At 42.0% G+C, this 24,688-nt stretch overlaps 2 protein-coding genes across 3 annotated transcripts in view; one reads left to right on the top strand and one right to left on the bottom strand.

Annotated features, from left to right (window-relative positions):
* The first annotated feature begins 1,157 nt into the window (after positions 1-1,157).
* On the top strand, positions 1,158-10,791 carry NOPCHAP1 (NOP protein chaperone 1). Its single transcript, XM_081128080.1, has 4 exons — positions 1,158-1,329; positions 2,746-2,832; positions 6,736-6,872; positions 7,590-10,791. Exons 1-4 carry the CDS (start codon positions 1,215-1,217, stop codon positions 7,806-7,808), a joined length of 558 nt encoding a protein of 185 aa, XP_080984206.1. The 5' UTR covers positions 1,158-1,214; the 3' UTR covers positions 7,809-10,791.
* A 4,412-nt stretch (positions 10,792-15,203) lies between these two features.
* The window catches only part of ALDH1L2 (aldehyde dehydrogenase 1 family member L2), a 38,518-nt gene continuing 29,033 nt past the window's right edge, over positions 15,204-24,688 (bottom strand). For both annotated transcript variants that reach the window (XM_081129058.1, XM_081129059.1), the window contains 4 exons: positions 23,358-23,523; positions 21,608-21,713; positions 19,394-19,593; positions 15,204-16,307 (listed from right to left, as the gene is read on the bottom strand). In XM_081129058.1, the coding sequence (XP_080985184.1) occupies positions 16,252-16,307; positions 19,394-19,593; positions 21,608-21,713; positions 23,358-23,523 (528 nt within the window). In that variant the 3' untranslated portion in view covers positions 15,204-16,251. The remainder of the gene's footprint in view (positions 16,308-19,393; positions 19,594-21,607; positions 21,714-23,357; positions 23,524-24,688) is intronic.

A 24,688-nucleotide genomic window follows, 5' to 3' on the forward strand; every position in this document is an offset into this window, starting at 1 on the left:
GGGGTCAATTGGGGGGAAAAAATGGGACACCTGTAATACTTTCAACAGTAAAGAAATTAAAAAAAAAAAAAAAAAGGCAACAAATTTGAATGCACAGCTCTCCAAAGTAGATGAAAGACCAATAATTACAGGAAAACATGCTCAGTGTCACTAATCATTAGAGAAATGCAAATCAAAACTACTATGAGATTATCATCTCAAACCCACTAGGAAGACCACTATTAAAAAAACACCAGAAAATAACAACTGTTGGTGAGGGTGTGGAGAAATTGAAACTGGCGGAATGTAAGATAATGCAGCCACTGTGGAAACCAGTGTGGAGAGCCTTAAAAAATTAAAGAGAGAATTTTTATATTCAGTAATCACACTATGGGTATAAATCCAAAAGAACTGAAAGCAGCACCTGGAAGATATATTTGCACACCCATGTGACTGCACCATTATTTACAAAACCCAGAGGTGGAAGCAACCCAAATGTCCATCAAGGAATGAACAGATAAAGAAATGTAGTATATGCATAGAATGGAATATTATTCAGACTTAAAATGAAGGGAATCCTGCCACATGGATAAATTTTGAGGACATTATACTAAGTGAAGTCAGTCACAAAAAGAGAATTACTGTTGATTCTACTTATATGAAGTATCTGAAGTAGTTAAACTCATAGAAACAAATTTAACAGTGCCTGCCAGGGGCTGGAGGCAGGGGATAATAAGGAAGGCATTGTTCAGTAGGAGCAGTTTCAGTTTTTCAGGATGAAAAAATTCTAGAGATCTGTTACATAGCACTGTGGATATAGCTAACACTTCTGAACTGCAACTTAAAAAATGGCTAAGATGGTAAAACTTATAGGTATTTTTCAAGCGCAATTAAAAAAATGTTTTAAGAAGAGGAGAGGGCAGCCCCGCGATGCGCTCTTCACATCCGAATTTGCTCAGCTAAAAAATATATAATAATAAAAAAATAAAAATAAAAAATTCAAGGAGACTTCCATCAGTTCACCGACAGGGCCTCGAGTTACAACCTTGCTTTTCCCACACTAGAAAAGACCTCGACGTTCCGCCAGGTGTCGCTCTAGCTGCGAGGCCCTCGCCCCGCCCCTCGCCCCGCCCATCAGCTAGTTTCCTCCAATAACAGCTCTAGCCCCGCCCCTGTCCGAGCCTCTTTCCTGCATCCGGGCCCGGGCGGGCTGGTTGTGAAGCCTAGCTGGCGGCATGGAGGTGCGCGGCGACCCCCCGTCCAGCCCGAGCTCTGCGTCGGCCCCCAAGGATAGTTCCGGGGTCTCGGTGTCCAAGGAGCTGCTGACGGCGGGGAGCGGCGGCCGCGGAGGTGACCGGCGGGCGGCGGCGTGGGGCGCGCACGTGCGGCGTGGGGCGCGCAGGCGGGAGGACCGCCGGGCTGCTGGCAGGCCCGGCCGCGGGGACGGGACGGGGAGCCCCGGGAGCGGGGCGCTGAGCGCAGGGCCCAGTCGCGCGCCCGCGGTGGGGATAGCGGGGGGCGGCGTGCGCCCGGCCGCGGGGCTGGAGGTGGTTTTTCTGCGCCGAGCGGCATTGCGCGCCCACGGTGCCACGCGCGGCGGCGGACACCTCCCCTGAGGGGCGGACCTTGGCGCCGGCTGTCCGTGTCCAGGCGGTTGGCGGGGCCGGGAGCAGGTAGCTGTCAGGGATGGTCCCCCCCCCTCAGAGAACCGGCCCTGTGTGCCGCCCTCTCCAAGAGGGAGGCGGAGGGCCGGGGGACCCACGCAGGATTTCAGACACCGCGCTGGAGGATGAAGACTCGTGCGTCGCGGGGCTTCAGGGGAGTTGCTTGCATTTTCGACTCCCCGGTTTTCGTCTTTGGAAAAGGGAAGTCGTGGTGCCTATAGAGCTTTTGTGGGAGAATTGAAGCCTCACGACAAGCCTGTGCGGCGAGGAAGCAGAGCCACGGTGTGTCGTGGAGATAGTGACCCGACACAGACGCGTGGCCGGCCGGGGCCGAGCTGGGGCCGAGCGCGGTCCGCGCGCCTCTGGGGTACGAGCTCTGACGCCAGGCCGGCCGCCGCGCCCGCCCTAGTGAGCGGCGGGCTGTGGAGCTCTGCCCGGTGGGCGGGCGCGATCTCTGTACCAGACTGAGGAGGTGCTGCAGCTGTTGGAAACGGGGTGCAGAGCCTGGGGCTTTGAAAGAAGTCCTGTGCTCTGGGCTCTGATGGGCGGGAGAGCCGGGTTGGTCGGAGGAGCAGTGAGTGATGAGGCTGAATCGGTGGCGTGGGAGCACGGAGTTTCTCCAAAGGGCAGTGTTGTGTAGGCTGAGCGTCTCCCATGAAGGGGGGCTAACCAGGCAGGCATGTTTTACAAATGAAGAGACCAGTGCTCAGAGAGGTTTGGGTCATTTGCCCGATAACACGGCTAGTAAACCATTTCTGGCTTCCCTTAACCATTGCACTCCGCACCGCTTCCTCCGTTCTGTCATTGCAGGACTGACTGTTGTCACCGGTGGATTTCTGATCCAGAAAAGTGCAGTTTAGTGTGTGCTTACTACTCAGCACCGGTGGCACAGGGATGTGTGAGATAGCCTTAACAAAGGGAAGGCGGTTGTACATAAAGAACTAAAACTTTGTAATGGAACTTGGGGTGCTCCTCTTTTGAAAAGCATCTTGGGAAATGTGGGATAGTCAAGACTTGAGAGTGGTCACAGAAAGTTTGCTGACGGGCTCCCATTTCTTTATGCTGTAGTAAATTAAGTGTGTCTGTGTGCGTGTGTTTTTAGGTATATGGGACAGATTGCTCATCAACTCCAAGCCTAATTCCAGGAAGAATTCCGCTCTTCAAACAGTTCGGATAGAGAGGAGCCCCTGTAAGTACCCTTCCCTCTCTCTTCCTGTCTCGCAGGAACCCTCTCTGATGCTAACTTCTGCCTGTTTAAGCAGTTACTTGACGGTACGGCATCTGCCTTCATGCACAGATATTAAACCACAGAGTCCAGCGGAGAAAGTCTTACTGGGATTTACATTGGGAGGTCTGCTCACAAGGATAGAATTCCTTACATATTCTCTGGCTTTAAGACAGTTACTTTTTCCAGGAAAACTTGTGGGATACATTTTTGGAAATCAAATTAATTATTATTAACAGAGTGGTGATTGCTGGGAGAGGAGTGTGGGTGGAGGTGGAGGGATAAATGGTGATGGAAAAAATATATATATTTAAAAAAATTATTTTTAATCTCTGGGAAATTTTTTTTCATGGTTACTGAGCCCAAATTTAATACACATGTATGAGAAAACTATCCCATTCCATTAAACTGGACATGATTACTTAAATGGTAAATGTTACTCAGAACATGACATAACAGGGCCAATTCTGGTCATCAATGGCTCCATCATATTGCTGTACTGCACACTTATAAGTCTGTACCACACTCAGACTTTATTCATATAACATTCATGTAATACTCAATATCTGTGTAATCTACTCTTTAAAAAAAGAATGAAGGCAAAGATTCAGTGAAAACATTGTAAGTGATGCATGAGGTTATAATGTCTATAAGCTAAGAAATCATGTGTATTTTGAGAAGGGAACTTAACCATAGTATACACTAAATCTACAACAGCTAACATGACTGCATGGTGGCTCTCCATTCAAATACCAGCTATGTGGACATAGGTTTTCCATTTTGGGGGGGTCGCTTATACCTAGGAATGGAATTGTTAGGTTATGTTGGAAAGTGTGTCTTTTTATAAAGAGGAAGTTGCCAAACTATTTTCCAAAGTTGGGTATACCATTTTGCATTCCCACCAGCTTTGTGCAAGAGTTTAGTTGTTTTAGTTGCCCCATGTCCTCAGCAACACATGGTATGGTCTGTCTTTAGCATGTAGTGCTGTCACATTGCAATTTTAATTTGTTTTTTCCTAATGACTAGTGATGTTGAAGAACCTTTCATGTGCTTTCTCACCATTTATATGTCTTTGGTGAAGTCTGAATACTCATGATTTCTTAGTTTATAGACATAACCTCATGCATCATTTACAATGTATTCACTGAATTCTTACCTTTACAGTTTTTTTTCTGTTCAAATGTTTAGCTCATTTTAACAATCAAGCTATTTATCTTAGTTACAAACAATATTTTTTTATAGTGTGGGCCTGCTGGTGATGAATTCACCAGCCTTTGTATGTCAAAGAAAGGATTTATTTTGGTTTGGTTTTAAAAGATGTTTTTGATGCATGTAGGATTCTAGGTGACAAGTTTTTAAAATTTTTAATTTTTCAGTACTTCAAAGATGGCACTCTGCTGTCTTCTGACTTATATTGTTTCTGATGAGAAGTCTGCTATCTTCATATATAAAATATTTCCCTTTTTTTCTGGCTGTTTTTAAGATTTCTTCTTTATCACTGGTTTTCACTTTGATGGTGATGTATTGTAGTTTTCTTTGTGATTCTTGAGTTTGGAGTTTGTTGAACTTCTTGGATCTGTGGATTTTAGTTTTTGTCAAATTTGGGAAATTTTTGGCTATTTTTTCTTCAGATATTTTTTGTCCCCCTTTCCCTCTGACCTTTCTGCAGGGACTCCAACTACACATAATTTTACTTCTTGAAATTGTCCCACAGATCTCTGCTAGTTGGTTTTGTTTTGTTTTTTTAGTATTTGTGTGTTTCATGTTGGGTAGTTTCTATTGCTGTCCTCAAGTTCACTAATCTTTTCTTCTCTATTGTCTAATCTGTTGTTTAATCCCATCCAGTTTGTTTGTCAGATATTGTAGTTTATACGTCTAGAAGTTCAATTTGAGTCTTTTATTTATATCTTTCATTTTTTTCCGTATTGTGATCATGCTTTTCTGTGCTTTCTTGACTATGGGGGGTGTTTATAATAGCTGCTTTTACATTCTTATTGCTTAATCTGTGTCATTTCTGGACCCATTTCTATTGATTTTTATTCTACTGTGTGGTGTTTTTTTTTTTAAGGCTGAATAATATTCCATTGTATGAATGTACTATAATGTCTTTATCCATCCATCCCTCAACAGACACTTGAGTTGTTTCCATGTCTTGGCTACTGTGAATATTTTTTTTTACTCTTTGTAGATAATATGTTTTGGCTTATTTGCATGCTTGGTAATTTTTATTGGATGCTGGGCATTTTGAACTTTATGTTATTGTATGCTGGATTTTGTTTTATTCTGTTTAGAAGAACTACAGCTGGACTAGCTTCAAGGGTTCAGCTTGTACTGGTCTAGAATACCATAGAAATTTTTGGCTTCTCAGAATCATGGTCCATGCCACACATGTAGGTCCTTGATTTGCTCCCCATAATCCGTTAGTTACAAACCAAAGCAGAACAAAATCTGGCCTCAAACTTCATATAGACTTAAATATGTAGACACATAAATGCCTTTATTTTTATTACTCTGTGTATCTGAAGGGGCATGAAAGGTTCACATTTATTTACTATTTAGTGTGTGCCAGACGTGGTGTGGAGCTTGGCATGTATGTCACCCCATTTAATTCTTCCAGCAGCCCCATTTCTTGACCTTTGCCACCATTTTCTTCTGTACTTTGGACAGTTTAGTCACCTGCTGTGTAGCTGTGTCAGTGACTTAGCGTTTTGAGAGCTAGTTATGTGCTGGACCTCTTTTGAAAGAGAAAGAAACTATTATCCCTTGTTTGTTGACTCCTCTGTTCAAAGCACAATGCTTGGCAGTTGTCATCCCTATTTTACAGATGAGTAAACTGAGGTTTCAAGTGGTTAAATTAAATGTAATAGTTAGGACTCCTGTTATTGTAAATAACTAAAACCCAACTTGGATTGCCTTAAGCACAAAAGAAGAAAGAAAGGGAGGGAGGGAGGAAGGAAGGAAATAAATTATGTTGGCTCTTTTTATGGGGGGAAAAAAGCCCTAGTGATTTCAGATACATCTGCCTCCACGTGCTCGGTGTCATCAGGGGTCTGCTGCTCTGCATCTCTTAGCTTTCTCTCCCAAGTGTTGCCTTCATCTGGAGCAGGCTCTTCCGCCACCGCTGGCAAGTTGGCCAGTTTATCAGCATCTCCAGGCTTAGATTCAGTAGCTCGCCCAGTTACTCACTCAGAAAGATTTTTTTTTTTTCCTCAACAGTCCAAACCATGTTTCAGGGCGATCTCTTATTGGTCTGACTAGATCACGGTGTCACTGTGTATGCCCCTGAAACAACTCGTGGTGGCCAAGGTTGCGGAGCATGTAGGCACACCCACGGTGAGGGACAGGAGTGACTAAGAGCGACAGAGATAAAAAGGAAAGTCAGGGTTTTGTTATTAGAAGAAAGGGGAACAGATGGTGGACAGGTCACAACCACCACTACTTAACCAACACGCCCAAGGTGATTCAGATAGTCAGAGGTGGAGCTGGGCTTCTCTTGGTAACCATGACAGTCTGCTGCCACCGCCCGCTGCCCTAACTATTAAGTCATACGCCTCCTTATTCAGTTCCTATTTGTCGAATGCCAGCCTTCAGGAGGTTACAGCCCCGGGGGCATAGGAAAAACCCAGATAACACATTGAGAGATAATTGCTGAATTGTGTGGTCCTACTGCTTTAAGAGTTCAGAAGAGAATGGAGATTTTTCAAATGAAAGGAATTTGAAAAATTTATAGTAATTATTATTATTACTATTAAATTCAGAACTGTTTTACAGGAAATTCTGGATTTCACAGGAAATTCTGGATTTTAAAATTTCAACTTTGGGCAGATGCTAACGTAAGTATTGATAAGCTATATTTTCTCTCCTTAGTATTGGAGCAAGTACAGACCTTTCTCCCACAGATGGCTCAGGCAAATGAAAAGCTGAGAAAAGACATGGCAGCTGCCCCACCTGGTCGTTTCAATATTGAAAATATTGATGAGACTCTTGGAAAAGTTATACAAATGGTAACTATGCTTTGTTTTCATTTCCTATAGTAAAATTACCCGTGCGCCTCATCACCGAAAAAGGGAGAGAACTTTTCCATTTTAATTCTGTTACTTTTCTCCCTGGAAAGTCAGCTGCATAGGCACTTGGTCATTTAAAGATTAAGGATCTTATAGGTCCATAAGCTTCCCTAGGTGAGGTAATACAGAATCCTAGGCGGGCTTTTCCAAGTTAAATATTACATTTGTTATCTTGAAGCATTAATTTAGTAAAAGTCCTGACTGGGTTTGTTGGTTTTTTTCCCATCCAAGGTCCAAAGAGATAGTCATAGTCTGATTCATTGAGAATGAAAATATTAATGATATGTTTAACAGAATGCATTATATAACAGAATTATTTATAACTTATTATTATTATTGAGCCCCATGTGAAAAGGGCCTCAATTTGTTGTTATTGTTGAGTCTCCAGTACCTGGTATGGTACCTGGCTCATGTTAATAGCTGTTGAATGAAAGAGTGTATTCAAGTCACATAGAATTGAGTCATGGGGGTCTTTTTAAACTTAGAGTAAATGTAAATCGTTATGGTGAACTCCAGCAACTGAAAGAATCAAAGTGCCATATTGTATTAAAAATATGTCCTTTGTGCGTCAATATTGTGCTAGATGTTGGTTGTTCCCAATGTTTTATTGCACCTTTTTGGGGAAATAAATTTCCCACGTGGTGTCTTTTTTTTTAGGATGTGGCCCTGTTTGAGATGGATCAGTGTGATTCAAAAGAAGAGGATAGTTCAGAAGAGAATTCACAGGACAGTTCAGGGGACAGTTCAGAATCTGAGGATGAAGATGACAGCACCGCTTCTGAAGTCACCATAGATAACATCAAGCTTCCTCATTCAGAAGGTGGGAAAGGCAAGATAGAAGTTTTGGATGGACCTGCCAGTAAAAGAAAGAAATAGTGAAATAAATGATCTACGCCTGCTAATTCTGTGAGAAAAAATGTGGCTGCTGGTTACTTTGCATTTCAGGTAGATGGCGCTTTTATGTCACATTGGATGTGTGTTGTTTCTTGGAGAAACAGAAGCTGACTTTTAAAAAAGAGTTGGAATAGGTAGCATTTGGGGATCCTCTAAGAGCAGACTGTTTTTGATCTCACGCTGAAGAGATTCGGTTTAGAAAGTTTATTTTTGCTGATGAGTGAATTTGTTGGCCTCTGTTTTCTTCAGCGTGGACTTCAGACATGCCAAACTTATTTCAAAGTAAAAATATAAATCACCTGCTCATTTTGTTTTAAATTATCATCTCAGATAAAACAACCTAGGCAGGGTTTTTTTTGTATTATAACATCAAATTATTTGTTAGCATCAAAGTGGGTTTAGTGAGGGAGAAATTTTTCAGAGAAATATTATATAATAAAAAGAATTACTTAGACTTAGCTGCCCTCGGGCGTATCTCCTTTCATTTAAAAACCTATTACTTTCCAGTTTGAGCTGGAAAACTGGTTCTCTATGGGTTTAATCACTGTTGGTAACTCTAGTTACTCAGTGGATAAAAAGCTGACTGATTGGAAAAATTCATGGTTTGGGGGGGGGGGTCTTTCTTTTTTTCATAAAGCAAATTTTTTTTCTCAGCTACTAGAACTACACAGTTGCCCACAGTTTGAAATGTATCAAACGTAGAAAATAGGGACACCACAGGAAAAATAGGGCACAGAACAAAAAAAAAGGTAACAGCGGTTTTCCCATTCAGAGGCAAACATAGTCCAGGGTGGAGTCAGCTTTCTCCCTCACTTGTGACTGTGGCAAACAGTTTCAGATCTCCTCACGGGTCTGGCTTTGCTCAGGACACAGACCGGAGAATTTGGAGGACTGTCTCCAAGTAGGCTGCTGATGGAATTTGACCCCTAATGTTCTGGGACTCTCTTTTGACTCTTTTTTCCTATTCCTCACATTAGCCTTGTAAATATTCTAAAGATAATTCTCAAGGTTCTTTCTGGTATTTCCCATTGGAAACTAGAACCAGATCTCCCAGGCTGTGCCTCACCAGATGTAGAAAGAAATGAACAGATCTAGAAACAAGACTTCTTAGCTGGAAAGGGTATTGTACTATGTACGTCCTAGCACCAAACACAACTGTGATGAATTACTGGTGTAAATATTTAAAGATCGTCTCCTACCAGATAATTTATCATGTTACATTGTGGGAAGAGTTGCATTTGTCTGGCCCATTACTTAGCATGGTGCGTGGTACAGTGCAGGCGCTGAGTAGATCAGGTGACAGGTGTGTGAGGACACTTTAAGCCACGGGAGGCTGCTGCAGGCAGGAGGACACGTCCCAGTAGAAACAGACCGAATGGCCAGTTAGAGACTGCTCAGTCTAGAAATACATACTAGGAAGTAGACTAAATATTTTTCTCCCTCCATGGCTATCGCATATAATAGAACCAGGCTTCTTGTACAGCTAAGGAAGTCAACTAAATTCAGGTCCTCTGGACATCTTGATGACACAGAGAGAAAAGAAAAACACGAGCATTTAGCATATGATTCGGATGTCATTTTAAGCAAATGTAAAATGGAATAGTTAATGTACAATGTCAGGACTTAGGCTAACTTTTAAAATATTTTTTATTAAATGTGTTTATTGATTTTAGAGAGAGGAAGGGAGAAAGAGAGAAACATTGATCGGCTGCCTCCTGCACGCCCTCTACTGGGGATCGAGCCCGCAACCCGGCCATGTGCCCTGACCTGGAATCAAACTAGTGACCGCTTTGTGCACAGGATGGTGCTCAACCAGCTGAGCCACACCGGCCAGGGCCTGGCTAACTATTTTTAAACAAGGTTAGATTCTAGCCTCATGCCATGTACTAAGATAAATTATATATGGATGAAAGGTTTAAATATAAAGAAGTAAAATTATAGGGGTTCCATACTAAAATGCTGAATATTTAATAATGTAGTGGGGCAAAAGGTTTTTTTAAAAGCAGAACATTAAAGCCTGAAGTTACAAAAGAAATAGAAAAGTCATCCACATAAATATTAAAAACTAGCTGGTGGCAAAGTAATTTAAAGGGCAAGGGACCAACTGAGAAAAATATTTGCAATATAAGACAGAGTGAGCGCCATTAGAATATACAAGGCTCTTACAAATTAGTAAAAAAAAAAAAAAGTAAAAATAAAAATCAATTGAATATCTCAGTAGTGAAAAGACCATAGGAGCTGAACAAGGAACAAAAAAATGTTCAATCCCATTTATCAAAGAAATGCAGATGAAACCAAGATTGTATTTATTGGCAGGTGAAGAGTACTTACTGAGCCCTTTCTGTGTCAGCCGCTATTCTAAGTGTTCCCACCATTCATATGTATAGAAAAATTTACCAAGTTTTACATTTAACATTTGTGCACTTTATGTATGCTATACCTTAATTAAAGAGCTGTTTTGCTTGTAAGCTGTTTGCCTTACAGTCCACTGGAAAGCACGTCCTTTGGTTGGCCTGACCCTGTGCGCTCTGCCTGATGCTGGGGGGTGAGTGATGGCAGCCGGCGGGAGCCCGGTTTTGTTCCTGCGGAGGGTGACGAAATGTTCTCTTCAGGCTCGTGGGCAGTATATCATCTACAGCTCTGTGACCATTATAAATCAGAGAATTAGGTATAATGGTCTTGAAGCAAAAATTCCATTCTGAATGAACCTGTTTTCATACTACTTTAATTGTGCATCAAATGTGGTACTTATACCAAAAAAGCCTTGCAAAGTAGTTTGTGGCTTGTATTGTGTCTGTATCCACTACTATGGTAGGAAAGATGGGACAAAGGTTGAGTCTTACTTTCATTTCTATGTCCCTCAGTGCCTAGTATATATAGTGCCTTTCACTCGGTTGGAATGTACAAAAAATGTTCATTAAAGTATTTTTTCTGTTTATGTTAATAAAGTAATTCATCTTAAGTATCAGTGGTTTGCAATTTTGAAAAGAAAAAACACAGGTAAATATGATTGGTAGACTTTTCCCAAAAGTTTAATGCTGGAATCTTTGTCGTTGACTCCCAACCGTCCATTCATTGAAAACCCTTGACAGTGATTGGTTTGGGAATGGGCATGTGGGACACAAACTTGCGAATAAGGCATGAGCAGTCTTGTTGGTATACTTGGGGAAGGGAAAGTATTTCTCATTCCTAAAAAGAAGGCACATGAAGAGATGGTTCCTTTCTTTTTGGAGAAAGGACTGAATATCTTATTACTGCATATGATTCTTGGGACTCCGATCTAGGGGCCATAAATGGAGCCAACTCTTGAGGTACAGTCCGCACCCCAAAGGCAGCAGAGTCACTATATCGAATAACTAGATTGAACTATTGCTGAATTTCTTGTTTTGCAACACAACAAATTTCCTTATTAAAGACCACCTTATGAGATATTCTGCTTATACCCATTCCATAGATGAGAAAATTGGCATGGAGATACTAAGCATATTTTTAATATATTTTTATTGATTTCATAGAAAGGAAGTGAGCGGGAGAGAGAGATAGAAACATCAATGATGAGATTCACTGATTGGCTGCCTCCTGCACACCCCCTGCTGCGGATCCAGCCTGCAACCCGGGCATGTGCTCTGACCAGGAATCTAACTAATCTCCTGGGTCATAGGTTGACACTCAACCGCTGATCCATGCTGGCTGGGCAGTGGACCCAAGTTTTGAGTCACATACCTGGCCATCGTGGGCCTGCTAGTGGTACTGTGAGCACAGGCTCTGAAGCTGTCTGGATCAGATCCCAGCCTAGCTACTTATCTCAGTTTCTCCATCTGTCAATGGGAATATCAGTATCCCTCTCAGGGTCTTGATAAGAAATGAATCAGTTAATACATATCAGGTGCTTAGAACTGTATTTAGTAATGTGAGGTATGCTAAAGGAATAATACACAATAGTGGCAAAAACCTGGAGGAAACTTGGTAAGATTACAGATTCCTATATCCTTGAACTCAGGAATTCCACTTCTAGGAACTTATCCAATTAAATAAGTATGACGTTCACAAATTTCTGTATAAGATTTATATATAGATCTATATAAGATCTATATAAGATTTATTGCAGTATTTAAAATAGTAAAAAGCAAACCTACATGTTCAATAATAGAGAGCAAGTTGAATTAAAGCCACCAAACAGATGCAGAGAGATGTTTATTGGCAGAAAGATGCTTGCAGATTGTTAATTGGAAGCAGGTAACAAAGTCATGTACACTGGTATACTGATTTTGTAAAAACGATGCATAGAAAAAGTCTGGGACAATTTCAAATGATAACTGGTTATTTCTCTGGAGAGTTTGTGATTGAGTCTTAATGTGTTTTACGTATTTTTACATAATTTAATCATTTAAAATTTCACTTGGGTATTATTTGCAAAGTTGTAATAATTATTACCATCCATCATGTCTCGTGTCTGATGATATTCTAGTCCAGGTTTCCCTCAACAGCTGTTGCTTTCCTGGAGGGGTGGTTTGTGGGAACCAAATCTGGTTCCTCACCCTGTCTCTACCCACTTCCACAAAAACTCTTGCAGATAATGTCCATTTCTGCTTCGTTTTTTAGTTTCACATCTATTTAGTGTGTGTGCCTACCATTCCCTACCCAGGCCCTGGTTTATGCATTGGCAATCAAGGCTATGTCGGCTTGGTTAAGACCACCAGCTTCATTGCTTGAGTGCCTGTCCTGCCACTTAATAGCTGTGTGATCTGGGCAGGCTACTTAACCTCTTTCATTTGAAAGCAAATATTTATTGAGCTCCTCCTACATATTAGGCACTGGGGATAGAGTGCTGAGCAAAAGCAGCACCTGTTCATGAAGCTTGCACTGCAATGGGGAGAGGCCGGTGATTGATCAGGTGATTGCCAGGTTGTGTTAGTGCTATGAAAATGACACAGGGTGGGACTAAATGACAGGGCAGGTGAGGTGTGAATGTGGGCACGTAGGCACTAGAAAGAGTAGTGAGGGAATGTATCTCTGCTAACATGGTATTTGATGAGAGACCTAAAAAAAAAACCCTTGAACATTTTTGATTAAAAAAAAAGTAAGGCAGCCAGCCAGGAGGTGGTGTGTGGAGAGTTTCAGAAAGAGGCAGTGGCCTGCTGGCACTGGCTTGCCTTTGTTCTGATTGCGTGCATCTCTTCCCAACTTTGTGTTCAGTGAAGTCAAATTGATAGGTTGAAATCAGCCTTGATGAGAGCATTTATACACAGAAATCAACAACTACTATGAATTTCTGCCCCATCCCACCTCCCAGAGAGCCATTTGTTAAATATTTACCAGCTCCACCACTGGGAGGAGGGAGCAGTGGAGAGTAAGTGCAAAGGCCCTGAGGTAGGAGTGTGCCTGGTGTGTTTGAGGAACATCAAGGCAACCAGGGTGGCTAGACTGAGAGGGAAGTGGATAGGAGATGAGGTCAGAGGTAGCCAGGAGCGAGATCGACAGGACTTCACAGGCCATGGTAAGTACACTAGGCTTCATTCTTAGCAAAATGGAGACCATCAGAAGGTTTTAAGCAAAGGTGTGACAACCGTCGGACTAAGCGTTGAACAGAACCACATGGAGGAATCAGGGGGACTAGTTGGGAGACCTCAGCAGTAAGATAAGAGATGATGATGGCTTGGTAGTGGTGGAGGTAGGTAGTAAGAAGCGCCTCAATTTTTCAGATGTTGTGAAGATTAAATAACATTTAAAAAGTGCTTAACATTGGTCTAGCACACAGGAGGCCATCAGTGAGTGAGAGCTGTTGTTACTGATGGTGGCAGAATGCCAATTCTGGAGTGAGGAGGGGGTGCTCATATCATTTTAGCACCGAGTGGGAAGTACTGTGTTGCAGACAAGCGGGAGCACAGAGGAGGGACACTTCGACCAAGTGGGGCGTAGGAAGGCCAGGAAGTGTGTTGGAGCAAAGGGCGCTGCTTTAGCAAGGGTGTAGGGAAACGGGATTAGGAGGAATGTCGAACCGCTTGAGGTGTCACACCTCCCCAGTTTGGTGACAAGCAGATCTCAGCTTTATCCTTTCGTAAAATAATCAGTGATCTGAAGGAACAGTGATAATTTAATCACTTGGTGTTGATTAAATCACCTAGTAGTAGGCTTCGGATCATTAGGTTCCAACTCTTACTCATAATTTTATGAGTTCCGTGGAGCCTTTGATTATGATCAACAATCAGACTTAAAAACTCCAGCTGGTGGAAAAAGGAGTTTTTAATCTGAGGCCCAAGCATGGGCTTCAGGAGGTCTGGAATCCCGGGAAGATATTTGCAGAATTATGTGTGTACAATGCATTTGGGGAGTGGAAGTGAGCAGAGGGGTTCCATTTTTATCAAATTCTCAAAGAGGTTTTTGGCCCGAAGAAGATGAAAACCACTGCTGCTGAGATTACCATTAGAAGGTCTTTGTTTGCCATTTCATCTGTCATTAAAATATTTGGTAAAGTGATATTTTAAGTCACTTTCAAACACTGCGTGTAAAAGTGGTTCCATTATAATAAGGCCTTTGTCATTTTATTCAAATATGGACCCAGAGAACATTCATTCCAACAGAGAATGTCAGCTGTGTCAAGCTCTGATGGTAAATCAGCTACGATATAATAAAAATTGCTTTCAGGCAAAATTTGCTCTATTGACCATGCCAGGCTCACCTGGAATTCTTCCTTTGAGATGTTTTCTGCCTCTAATTTTGTTGTTGCTTACTGATTATTGATTTCCTACCATCCCCTGATTGTAAGCTGCAGAGTCTTCAAAGTAACAACTATTCCCTTAGGGCTTCAAGGCCAACGAGATTGCAGAAATTTTACTTTAAAAGGAGGAATTCGCCTTCCAGTCACACAAGGATGGTGATAATTTACCTACTTACCTATTTTTGTCTGACAACAGGCAATGAATGATAGGAATATTGCTTAAGTTGTAATAATTCCCATTTCTTGAGCACAGACTGTGGTCCAAACACCTTGTTAAGTGTGTTAAATAAATGGTTCCATTGGATCCTTACAACACCTAATGAGACAGGGACTTCATCCATTTTCTAGATTCCAAACCGAGGCTCTGAGATAGGTAACTAACTTTCCCAAGATCACACAGCCAGTGAGCAGCAAACCCAGTAAACAGAAAATGGAAAACAAGATGTCCTATGAAGGATGTGTGAGCTGCAGGAAGGAAAGCATCCCTTTTCCCTGTGCCATTGTCATTTTTCATTGCATGGCATTTTCCAGTGCTGCTGTGTTGGGTGTCATGTCAGGAGAGTGGATGGGAAAGAGGAGAGGAATCGGGGTCTACTGAAAAGGGCCGTAGGGGAATGAATGAATCCATCTACTTAACAGATCTCTATATATTGCTTAAATAGCGATGGCGGAAACAGCTTTTATTGAGTATTTACCATGAACAAAGCACAGTGCAAGGTGCTTTACTTAGATTATTGCATTGAATCGTCTTCATAAGGCTCCTGAGGGAAGCATTACTGTACCCATTTCACAGGTAAGGAAACTGAGGCTCAGAGAAGTTTCCCAAAGGCACATAGATAGTAAGATGGTATGATATGAACCAAGATCAGCCTCCAAAAGGTATTCACTTTACACAACAGTGGTGGGTAAAAGTAGGTTTACAGTTGTGAGTATGCAAAACACAGAGTTTATTGTATTATTACTTATTAACTATTGCATTATTTACTTGTATTGCAACTATAAACCTACTTTTGTCCACACCTATATATCAGGCCGTAAAATTTACTTTAAAAGCTATTGACTAGAATTTAAACTAATTGAGGTCAGAGATCATGTCATTAAATTTTGTATACTCCTCAGGACATAATATAGTACCTTGTACCCAGTAGGTACTCAAGAACTGTTCATGGGTTGGTCATCCATCACAGTGGGTTAAAAAATAGAACATCAAAGGCACACAGATATATCTTATTTCCAAATATGAAAAAAGGAACTTCTTTCACCTTCCTTATGGGATATACTGTTCCTTGAAGGTGAAATTATAGAAAATCTTTTTAGTAAGCCAAAAGTATGGTTCAGAGGTTAAAACCTGCACATATTATATAAAACTTCTAAAAAATGCTCTTTGTGATTATAACTGCATGGTATTGACATTTTCAAGAGGAAGGGCCATGGCTAGATTAGTTCTGGTGGGGAAAAAGGCAGCTTGGCATTGAAGGAACGTGTGTGATATTCAACATAGTCAAAAACCACCGTGTGGAATTCATTTTAAGGTCTCAAGGTGAACAGCTCAGGCACAGGTGTACATGCTCAGACATGTACATGGTCCATGGGTGCAGTTTCTGGCTTGCGGGGGTACCTCCTTCCCCAGCACACGCAGGCCTCTCGGCGTGTGGGGAACTGAGGAGCAGGGCTGTCTGCCGCGGGGCTGCCGACCGTGGCGTTGCCCTAATATTCCAGCGTCACCGTCTTGGTTTTGAGGTACTCGTTTAGTGCTTCCTCACCTAGGGAAGAGAAGAACTGTTGGTGGACAGTGTTCACAGGCGGATGTGATGTCGCCAGGCTTTTGGACACAGGTGTGGGTGTCTAGGTCACAAAGCAAATAGAATGGGGCCCGGACCAGTGCCTCTCAGACTCTGAAGTTCATGTGAATCACCTAGTGATCCTATGAAACTACAGATTCTCATTCGATTAAGTCAGGCATAGGCCCCACAACTGTGGATCTCGTGTTTACTGTGTCTCTCTCTCTTTAAAAAAAAGTTTTAATTAAAAATTTTTTTCCAATTAGTTTACTTTCAATATTCTTTTGTATTAGTTTCAGGTGTACAGCATCGTGGATAGACAATAACATACTTTACAAAGTGTTCCCCTTGATATTTCCAGTACCCTCCTGACACCATACACAGCTATCACAATATTATTGACTATATTTTTTATGCTGTACTTTACATCCTGTGACTATGCCAATTGTACTCAGTCCCTTCACCTTTCTCACTCAGTCCCCCAACCCCCTGCCCCTCTGGCAACCATCAGTCTGGTCTCTGTATCCATGAGCCCATTTCTGTTTTGTTCATTTATATTGCTTTAGATCCTACATATAAGTGAAATCATATGGTATTTGTCTTTTTTTGACTGATTTATTTCACTTAGCATATACTGTGTCTTTTTGATTTCATCATTTCTTCTTGCTCTTGCTTTAATCTTGTGTTGTTTTATAAATTTAGTGCAGCCTAAGTGTAGATAGAGTATTTGTAAAGTCTACGGTAGTGGACAGCAGTGCCCTAGGCCTTCACATTCACTCACCACCACTCACTGACTCACGCAGAGCAACTTCCAGTCCTGCAGGCTCCATTCATAGTAAGTGCCCTGCACAGGTGAACATTTTTTATCTTTTATAACTGTATTTTTACAGTACCTTTTCTATGTTTACCTATCTTTAGATACACAAACACCATTGTGTTACGATTGCCTACAGTGTTCAGTACTAATCATATTTCAAAGATAAGGAAAATGCAGTTTTCCTGATTTGTGTAGTATCTTAAAAACTGAGAAAGCCATATCCAGGCAAAAACCAAATAGGTCTTGCCTTCTGTTTCTGCTCTGAGTCAGTACAATAATCAATTTCTGCCAGTTAAAGGGCATGAATGCCACAGGCGAAGCTAATGAGTATGTGATTCTGACAGTTGAGCTAAAACAAGGGTTGTAACCTTACATTAGAATCACCCTGAGGAGCTTTGGAAAATCCTGATCCAGGTCACACTTCAGAGCAATTAAATCTGCATCTTTGTATTTTTTAAAGCTTCCAGGTGATTCTAATCCAATGTGCAAGTGGGAACCCCCGGGCTAAGGGAGTTTAAAATTGGGAGAGGAAGAAACTTTTAAGCAAATTCTACTGTTGTGTAATAAAACAGACCTAGAGCTGGGCCATTGTACTCTATCAGAAGACAAGGGGACACAGTCGCCTCGCTCTATAATAGTAATTTCTCTAAGAAAATCCCACTGTGTTTTGGATGCAGTGGAGAAAACCAGATTAAAGACATGAAAAAAATGCCTTCACCTTCAACTCAATGGAATTTAAAATGAGAGCTACTTTTATTGCTGCAAATACACTGCCCAAAGTTATAGGAAAAAGAAAATGTAAAAATACCCCAATTAACCAAACTTATATTAGTGGACTATAATTTCAGTAAATCACAAATATTTCAGCTTTTGAAATAACATGCTAGATGGGCTGTGGGGAGTAAGGACGTGGGCTCCACAGCCAGATCGCCTGCCTTTGAACTCTCTTTGCCAGTGTCTGGCTGTGTGACTTTTAGCAAGTTACCCAAACTCTCTGAGCCCCATTCTCCGCATCCAGTAAATAAGGGTAATAAATGGTGCCTGTCTCCCAGGGCTATTGTGAGATTGCTTGTGCTCATACAGGTGAAGGAGTTAGAATAGGGCCTGGTTTAGTGTTCAAAGTAAGCTACTACTTGAAATGTGATGGTGTCGCTGCTCGCAATGAATTACATTTTGGGTTTTCTACAAACTCAAAATCAGAGTTCCCAGGTCCCCAGAAAACCCTGCCAGCTGCAGTGTCAACTCTAAAAGATTGCCAAGCAGCTCAGAGGCAGGACTTATTCTTGGAGCTCGCTGGTTATTGCCCTGTACCCATTCTTCCTGTCCCGGTTCTACTTAGTTCCATAAACACTAAACGAAGATCATGCTGAATGTCAGGTAAAAAACAAACAAACCTATTTTATTATTATTATTAAGTTGATTTTAGAGAGAGAAGAAGGGAGACGGGGAGAGAGAGAGAAACATCGATGTGAGAAGCCTTGATATGTTGCTCCAGCACGCACTCCAACCAGGGACTGACCCTGCAACCCCGGTTATGCGCCCTGACTGAGAATCAAACCGGCAACCTTTCGGTACACGGGACACCCTCAGCCAACTGAACTACACCAGCCAGGGCTATTACTATTTTTAACCCTCATCTGAGGACATGTTTTTCATTGATTCCAGAAAGGGAGGGAGGGAAGGGGAGAGAGAGAAAGAGAAACATCAATCGGTTGCCTCCTGTAAGTGCCCCAACTGGGGATCCAGCCTGCAGCGGAGATACATGTCCTTGGCCGGAATCAAACCCAGGACCCTTTGGTCTGCGGGCCGATGCTCTAACCACTGAGCCAAACTGGCCAGGGCTGTTCAACATTTGAAAGAATTTAGTGCCCTGCCCAGCAGGGTATGGCTCAGTGGTTGAGCATCGACCTAGGATCCAGGAGATCGCGGTTCGATTCCTGGTCAGGGTACATGCCCAGATCGTGGGCTCGATCCCCAGTTGGGGGGGTACAGAAGGCAGCCGATCAATGACGACTCTCTCATTATTGACGTTTCTATCTCTCTCTCTCTCTGAAATCAATAAAGATATTTTTTAAAAATTAAAATAAAGATATGTTAAAAAAAATTAGTGCCCTTGTAAACCCCCAGACCCAACTGCCTTGTAGGAAATAAATGCTTTTCAAAACAGTACATGGGTGTTGGAGGAAACACAGAGCAGACTTTTCTGAGATATGGAAACAAAGGGAACCTGAAGTAGAAAAGTAAAGCATACCTAAGTCTTTTCCAAAGCCAGACTGTTTAAATCCACCGAAAGGGGCTGCCACATCCGTCTTGTTGTATGTGTTAATAAACACGGTTCCCGCTTCAAGTTTTTCACTCATGTACATCGCTTTACTTATGTCTCTTGTGAAGACCCCCGAGGCCAAACCATACTCTGTATTATTTGCTCGCTGCAACACTCCATCGATGTCCCTATCAGATGTTTTTAGGAAGACATAAAACTTCATTAAATGTAAAGCACAACACTCCCATTTTATGGTCTAATGTCCTCCCCTCCATGCTAGAAACAGGAAAACATTACTGCCAACCTGCTTACATGCATTTTTGTAAATGAAGTTTTCTGGGCTTATGCCAGAAGAAACTCCCCGTGAAATAGCACAACTCCAGCATCATATTTTCACATGTGTCATACACCACCACTTCACATATGATCTGAAAGCATCTTCTCCACCTTCCTCATTGGTTCTCCTTTATGGCTTCTTCATTCCCTCCCCTGCCCCGAGTCCCACTTCCAGATATGTTCTCAGAACAACCCTATTTCCCTCCATCTCTTCGGATTTTACACACAGTTCCAGGCTCATTCGGTGCCTCGTCCTGAAGCCTCCCCAGCTCCCACCAGTGCCACAGCTGAGGAGTAGATGGAAGTGACTCAATGGGAGGGCTTTGCACCCAGACTGCCTGGGTGACCTTGGGCAAGTGACTTCATCTTCCCATGCTTTCGTTTACTCTTGTGAAAATGGAAATAATAGTAATAGCACCTGTCTTGTTGTGAGGATTGAGTGATCTTTAATAGTGTCTGGAGCTCGGTAAATGATTAATAAAGGTCAGTTACGATGCCCTGGCTGGTGTGGCTCAGTTGGTTGAAGCGTTGTCTGTATACCAAAAGGTCGTGGGTTAAATTCCTGGTCAGCGCACATACCCAGGTTGCAGGTTTGATCCACAGGCAAGGTGTGTGCAATCGGTTTATGTTCTCTCTCACATCAATGTTTCTCTCTCTCTCTCTCTTTCTCTCTCTCTCTCTTTTCCCGTCTCTCTCAAAGTCAATGAGCATGTCCTTGGGTAAGGATTAAAAAGAAAAAGAGTCAGCTATAATCAGGAAGCACATGTTCCTCCACCTTAGGATTTGGATAAACTCTCCATGTACTCATGGTTCACCTCCTAACTGGACTGGAAGCTCCCGAAGGGCAGGGATAACATCCTGTTCCTCTTTACACCAGGGTGTTGCATCAGCAAGTGCGAGGAAATTCAGTTAAGATGCTAATTTAATAAAAGGAGAGTAAAATAATCCCTCAAATCCATCTGGTGATTTCCCTGCCTCAGTATATATCCAGTTCCAACGTGCCCGTCATGGTGTGAGTACCTCACCTTTCTGAGCCTCATCCTAATGCTTAGAAATGCACGAATTCTGTACAGTACGGTCAGTAGACACAAGCCAAGTATTTCATCTGGTGCTCTGGCAAAGAAACAGAATCTGTTCCAAAGCTGGAGGAAAAATTAGTTGTGCTGAATTTTTTAAGAGACAGCATCGGCTTTAATGTGGAGCCTTCAGAAGGTATTTTCAAATGTAATCTTGACTACACACAGTTTTAAATTCGCGTGAGAGGTTTGGAACTTACTGAGGCTCTGCTGAAACTCTCACACTCCTTCATGCATTGCACATGGTAGGGACTAAAATATTTAGAGACCGGACTAAGGCTTTATGCCATTGCTCTTGAGGACGATTGAGATGACATAGTTTCATAGGATCGAGCCTGCAACCAAGGTAAGTGCCCTTGACTGGAATCGAACCCGGGACCCTTCAGCCCACTGGCCAAGGCTCTAACCACCGAGCCAAACCAGCTAGGGCACCAGCACTCATTTTTGGAGAAAACCAGATTTCACAGATGCTACCTTCCCTAGGAACATGTGTGAAAACCAGTTCTGTTATTCTCAATCATTTACCTTGTTCCAGAGACATTTCAAATGTTGACTGTACAAAAACGAAAATGTAGTCAGCTAAAATCCTGTGTCAGCCACTAATTTAAGCTACAAAGCAAACGTATATTTCAATCTACATTAGTTAGCACTCTCTTCTCATTATTTAAATCAACTATTCTGTGGTAGGGAATTACATGTTCATTGATTTTATGCTCTCTAGTTCAATGGCAGAAGAAAAAAACACGTATGTGGTCAAAATTCGCTAAGTTGTGCTAAAGAACATACATACCCATTTTGGAATTTAGAAATGACCATAATAGGCCCAAAGGATTCCTCTTTGGCAAGATACATGTGGTCTTCCACATCTGTGAAGACAGTCGGTTCCATAAAAAAGCCTATATGAAACACAGAGGCAAAGAACATCAATTATAGGGTAATCTCCAATGAACAGTTCTTATTTAATTATATTATACATCTTTTCCTTCCCTCTGGGTCAGTACAACCAAGAAGACTTTCATTTTCCTATTTGGCATTAGTTTTCCTAGGTTCTTATTTTTCAAATGTCTTTATTACAAAAATTTCAAACATATGTAAAAGTAGAGAATACAGAATAGTGAATAGTAAAATAAATATTTATATTTTGCTGTATTTGATTCATTTCTTTCCCTGGTTGAAATATTTTAAAGAAAATTCCAGAGATTGCGACTTTGACCTCCAAGTATTTCAGCACAAATCTGTAAAAACAAGGACATTTTCTTACATACCACACAATACATTATCACAGCTAACAAATGTATGCTAATTTCTTTTTCATAATTATATTTCAATTTCTGATTGTTTAGAAAGATCTTGGTACAGTCGATCTCTTCGGTTCGGGATTTAAGTAAGTTCTGCACCTTGCATTCGGTCGTTGGATTGCTTATGTGTTCTTTAATCTAGAACGTGCCCCGCTTATCCCTGTCCTTTATTTTTCATGCCACCGATGTGCTAAACAAACCGAGTCACTTGTCCTGTAGAATATCTTGCATTTTAGGTTTGTCATGGCCTCCTTGGGGTGATATTTAATTTGTTCTTCTATCCCCTGTATTACTTGTAAATGGAAAATCTGATCTAACGGCATGACTAGGTTCAGGTGAAGCATTTTGGCAAGAATGCTTTACAGGCGATGCTGTGTGGTACCCACTGCATCCCGTAGGGGACGATCATATCCAGTCGTCCTGCTCTCTGATGCTAAATTGACCAGTGGTTCTAAGTGGGGACACCTGACCCCTCCATTATAAAAACTGTGCTTTTCTTCTTCTCACTGGCAAGCAATCTTGGGGGTGATACTTCGGTATCTTACAAATACTCAGGTCCCCATCAGTCCTTTACCTAGGAACTTTAGTCTCCCTGATGGCCATTGCTGGAATCAATTATTTCATTCCATTAGGGAGTGCACTTTTCTATTCTATCAGTTTTTTTCTACATTAATTAGCAGGAATTCTTCTGGGGAAAAAAAGTTGATTTTTTCCCCCCTTCTAATTACCAATTTTCAGAGTAGGGTGTTGGTACACAACCTACCTACAGGAGGAAAAGAATGAGTTTTTGCAGTTGTTTGACATTTTCTCCTTTTGGGTCTCCTGACAGTGAGCCATTCACGTATTTCAGTAAGAGGTACTGCGTTAGACAAGAAGGACGATTCGTTCCCGAGCACGCGGGCTAAGATGAAATCTCCCAGGCCCAGAGGAAAGATCAGCAGCTCCTGAGTAACAAGTTACCCATGACGCTCGTTTACTGTCCGGCTAAGGGCCTGTCGTATCTATCTTGCGATTGGATTTTCACAGCCTAGTGAAGCAGGATGTGCACATTTCATCCCATTTTACACGGGAGGCTCAGAAAAATTGTGTTGTTTGAGGTGCCATGCCTTCTAAGTGGCCAGGCAGGAGCTGGAAATGAATTCTTCTGACTTCTGAGGCAAGCTAGCGCTGCTATAAAACTTGTCACCATCTAGTCCCATTTAAGAAGCCAGGCGACCCTTAGACCTCGGGAGGCGATCTTACCTGGCCTGGGAACTTGTCTTCCCCCGTACACCAGGGTGGCCCCCTCGCTCACTCCCGCCTCACAGTACTGCAGAAGCTTCTCCAGATGGGCCTTATGATTTTGGGGCCCGTGATCAGTAGATCTGTCAAGCGGATCACCAATTTTCATCTTTTTAATTTCTTCCACCTGTATGGCACCCAGTTCACAAAGCACAATTGATTGTTAATAATGGATCATGTGGTGGGTGTCGTATTAAGCAGTTAAAAGATGTGTCTGCAGCTCTAGAGATGGGTATTTATTATCCCCATCTCACAGATGAAGAAACTGAGGCTTAGAGAGGTTAAGTGACTTGCCCAAGGTACACAACCACCAAATACTGTAGTTTCATTAGGCTCTTAACTACTGAGTTCAAACAGAACATAAGCTACAAACGCTATTTTAAAATTATCCTGAGAACATATATACATGGCCTATGGACACAGACGACAGAGTGGTGAAGACCAGGGGAGGGGGGTGGGGGCTGGGTGGAGGTGGGCAAAGGGGTGGGGGCGAATAGGGGACATCTGCAGTAGTGTCAACAAGGAAAATAATTGTCCTGAATGTTAATCCATTAAAATAGTAAATCTGATGTTCTAGAATTTTTGTTACTACAGTGTACTTACACTCCCCATGACAAAAGAATTTCCAAAATGGCCAAATCGTTACCTTCTCCCCCACCCTAAATGTGGCAGACTGCCCTTGAAATTCTCATGGCCATTCCAGAGGAATTGTTAGAATGTTCTGATGAAAAACTATCTTTACTGAACACTGTTCATCACTGACATGTCTTTGTAATCACTCTTGTGCACCTCAGTTATCTTAATTTATTTCTGCATTTTCTAATGTTCAGTCCAATTCTTGTAAGAAAGAATGGGAGTAGCCGTGACCCCACAGGCCCATGAATTTGAACTTAGGCCTGGCAATAATCCCTCAGTAAGTGCTCAAAAAAAAATACCTCTTGAACAAATGAATGAATATAAATCTCATGTGTGCAAAACGTGTGTGTTGATGGACTGATACAGTAAATCCTTGACATTTCTGGTCTCAGCATCTAAAATGTCAACAAGTCATAGCTGTGAAAACCCATGACATGGTACTGTAACTATTTTACTGAGGCACAAAATTGGATTCCAGGGATATTTAGGAGGCTGCCACTGCCCACAATCTGCCTCTCCATCTGCCTTCCTTGCTTTCTACTCTCATAAAGAAAGAATGTTTGCCTGCTGGGGATGAGGTGGGGGAATTGACTCTGAAAGAAAAAAGCTGGGTGCTGGTTTTTCAAATATAAGCGAATTCATGATTACTATTATCA

The sequence above is a fragment of the Miniopterus schreibersii genome, assembly GCF_964146895.1.
Source record: "Miniopterus schreibersii genome assembly, chromosome: 2".
Classification (NCBI taxonomy): Eukaryota; Metazoa; Chordata; class Mammalia; order Chiroptera; family Miniopteridae; genus Miniopterus; species Miniopterus schreibersii.

What these genes read in the sequence shown, in the direction of transcription:
- NOPCHAP1 (XM_081128080.1), top strand. Translation starts at nt 1,215, where the DNA reads ATGGAGGTGCGCGGCGACCCCCCGTCCAGCCCGAGCTCTGCGTCGGCC. An exon ending in GGGGAGCGGCGGCCGCGGAG is followed by an intron (nt 1,330 to 2,745) that starts GTGACCGGCGGG and finishes GTGTGTTTTTAG; the next exon opens with GTATATGGGACAGATTGCTC. An exon ending in TCGGATAGAGAGGAGCCCCT is followed by an intron (nt 2,833 to 6,735) that starts GTAAGTACCCTT and finishes TTCTCTCCTTAG; the next exon opens with TATTGGAGCAAGTACAGACC.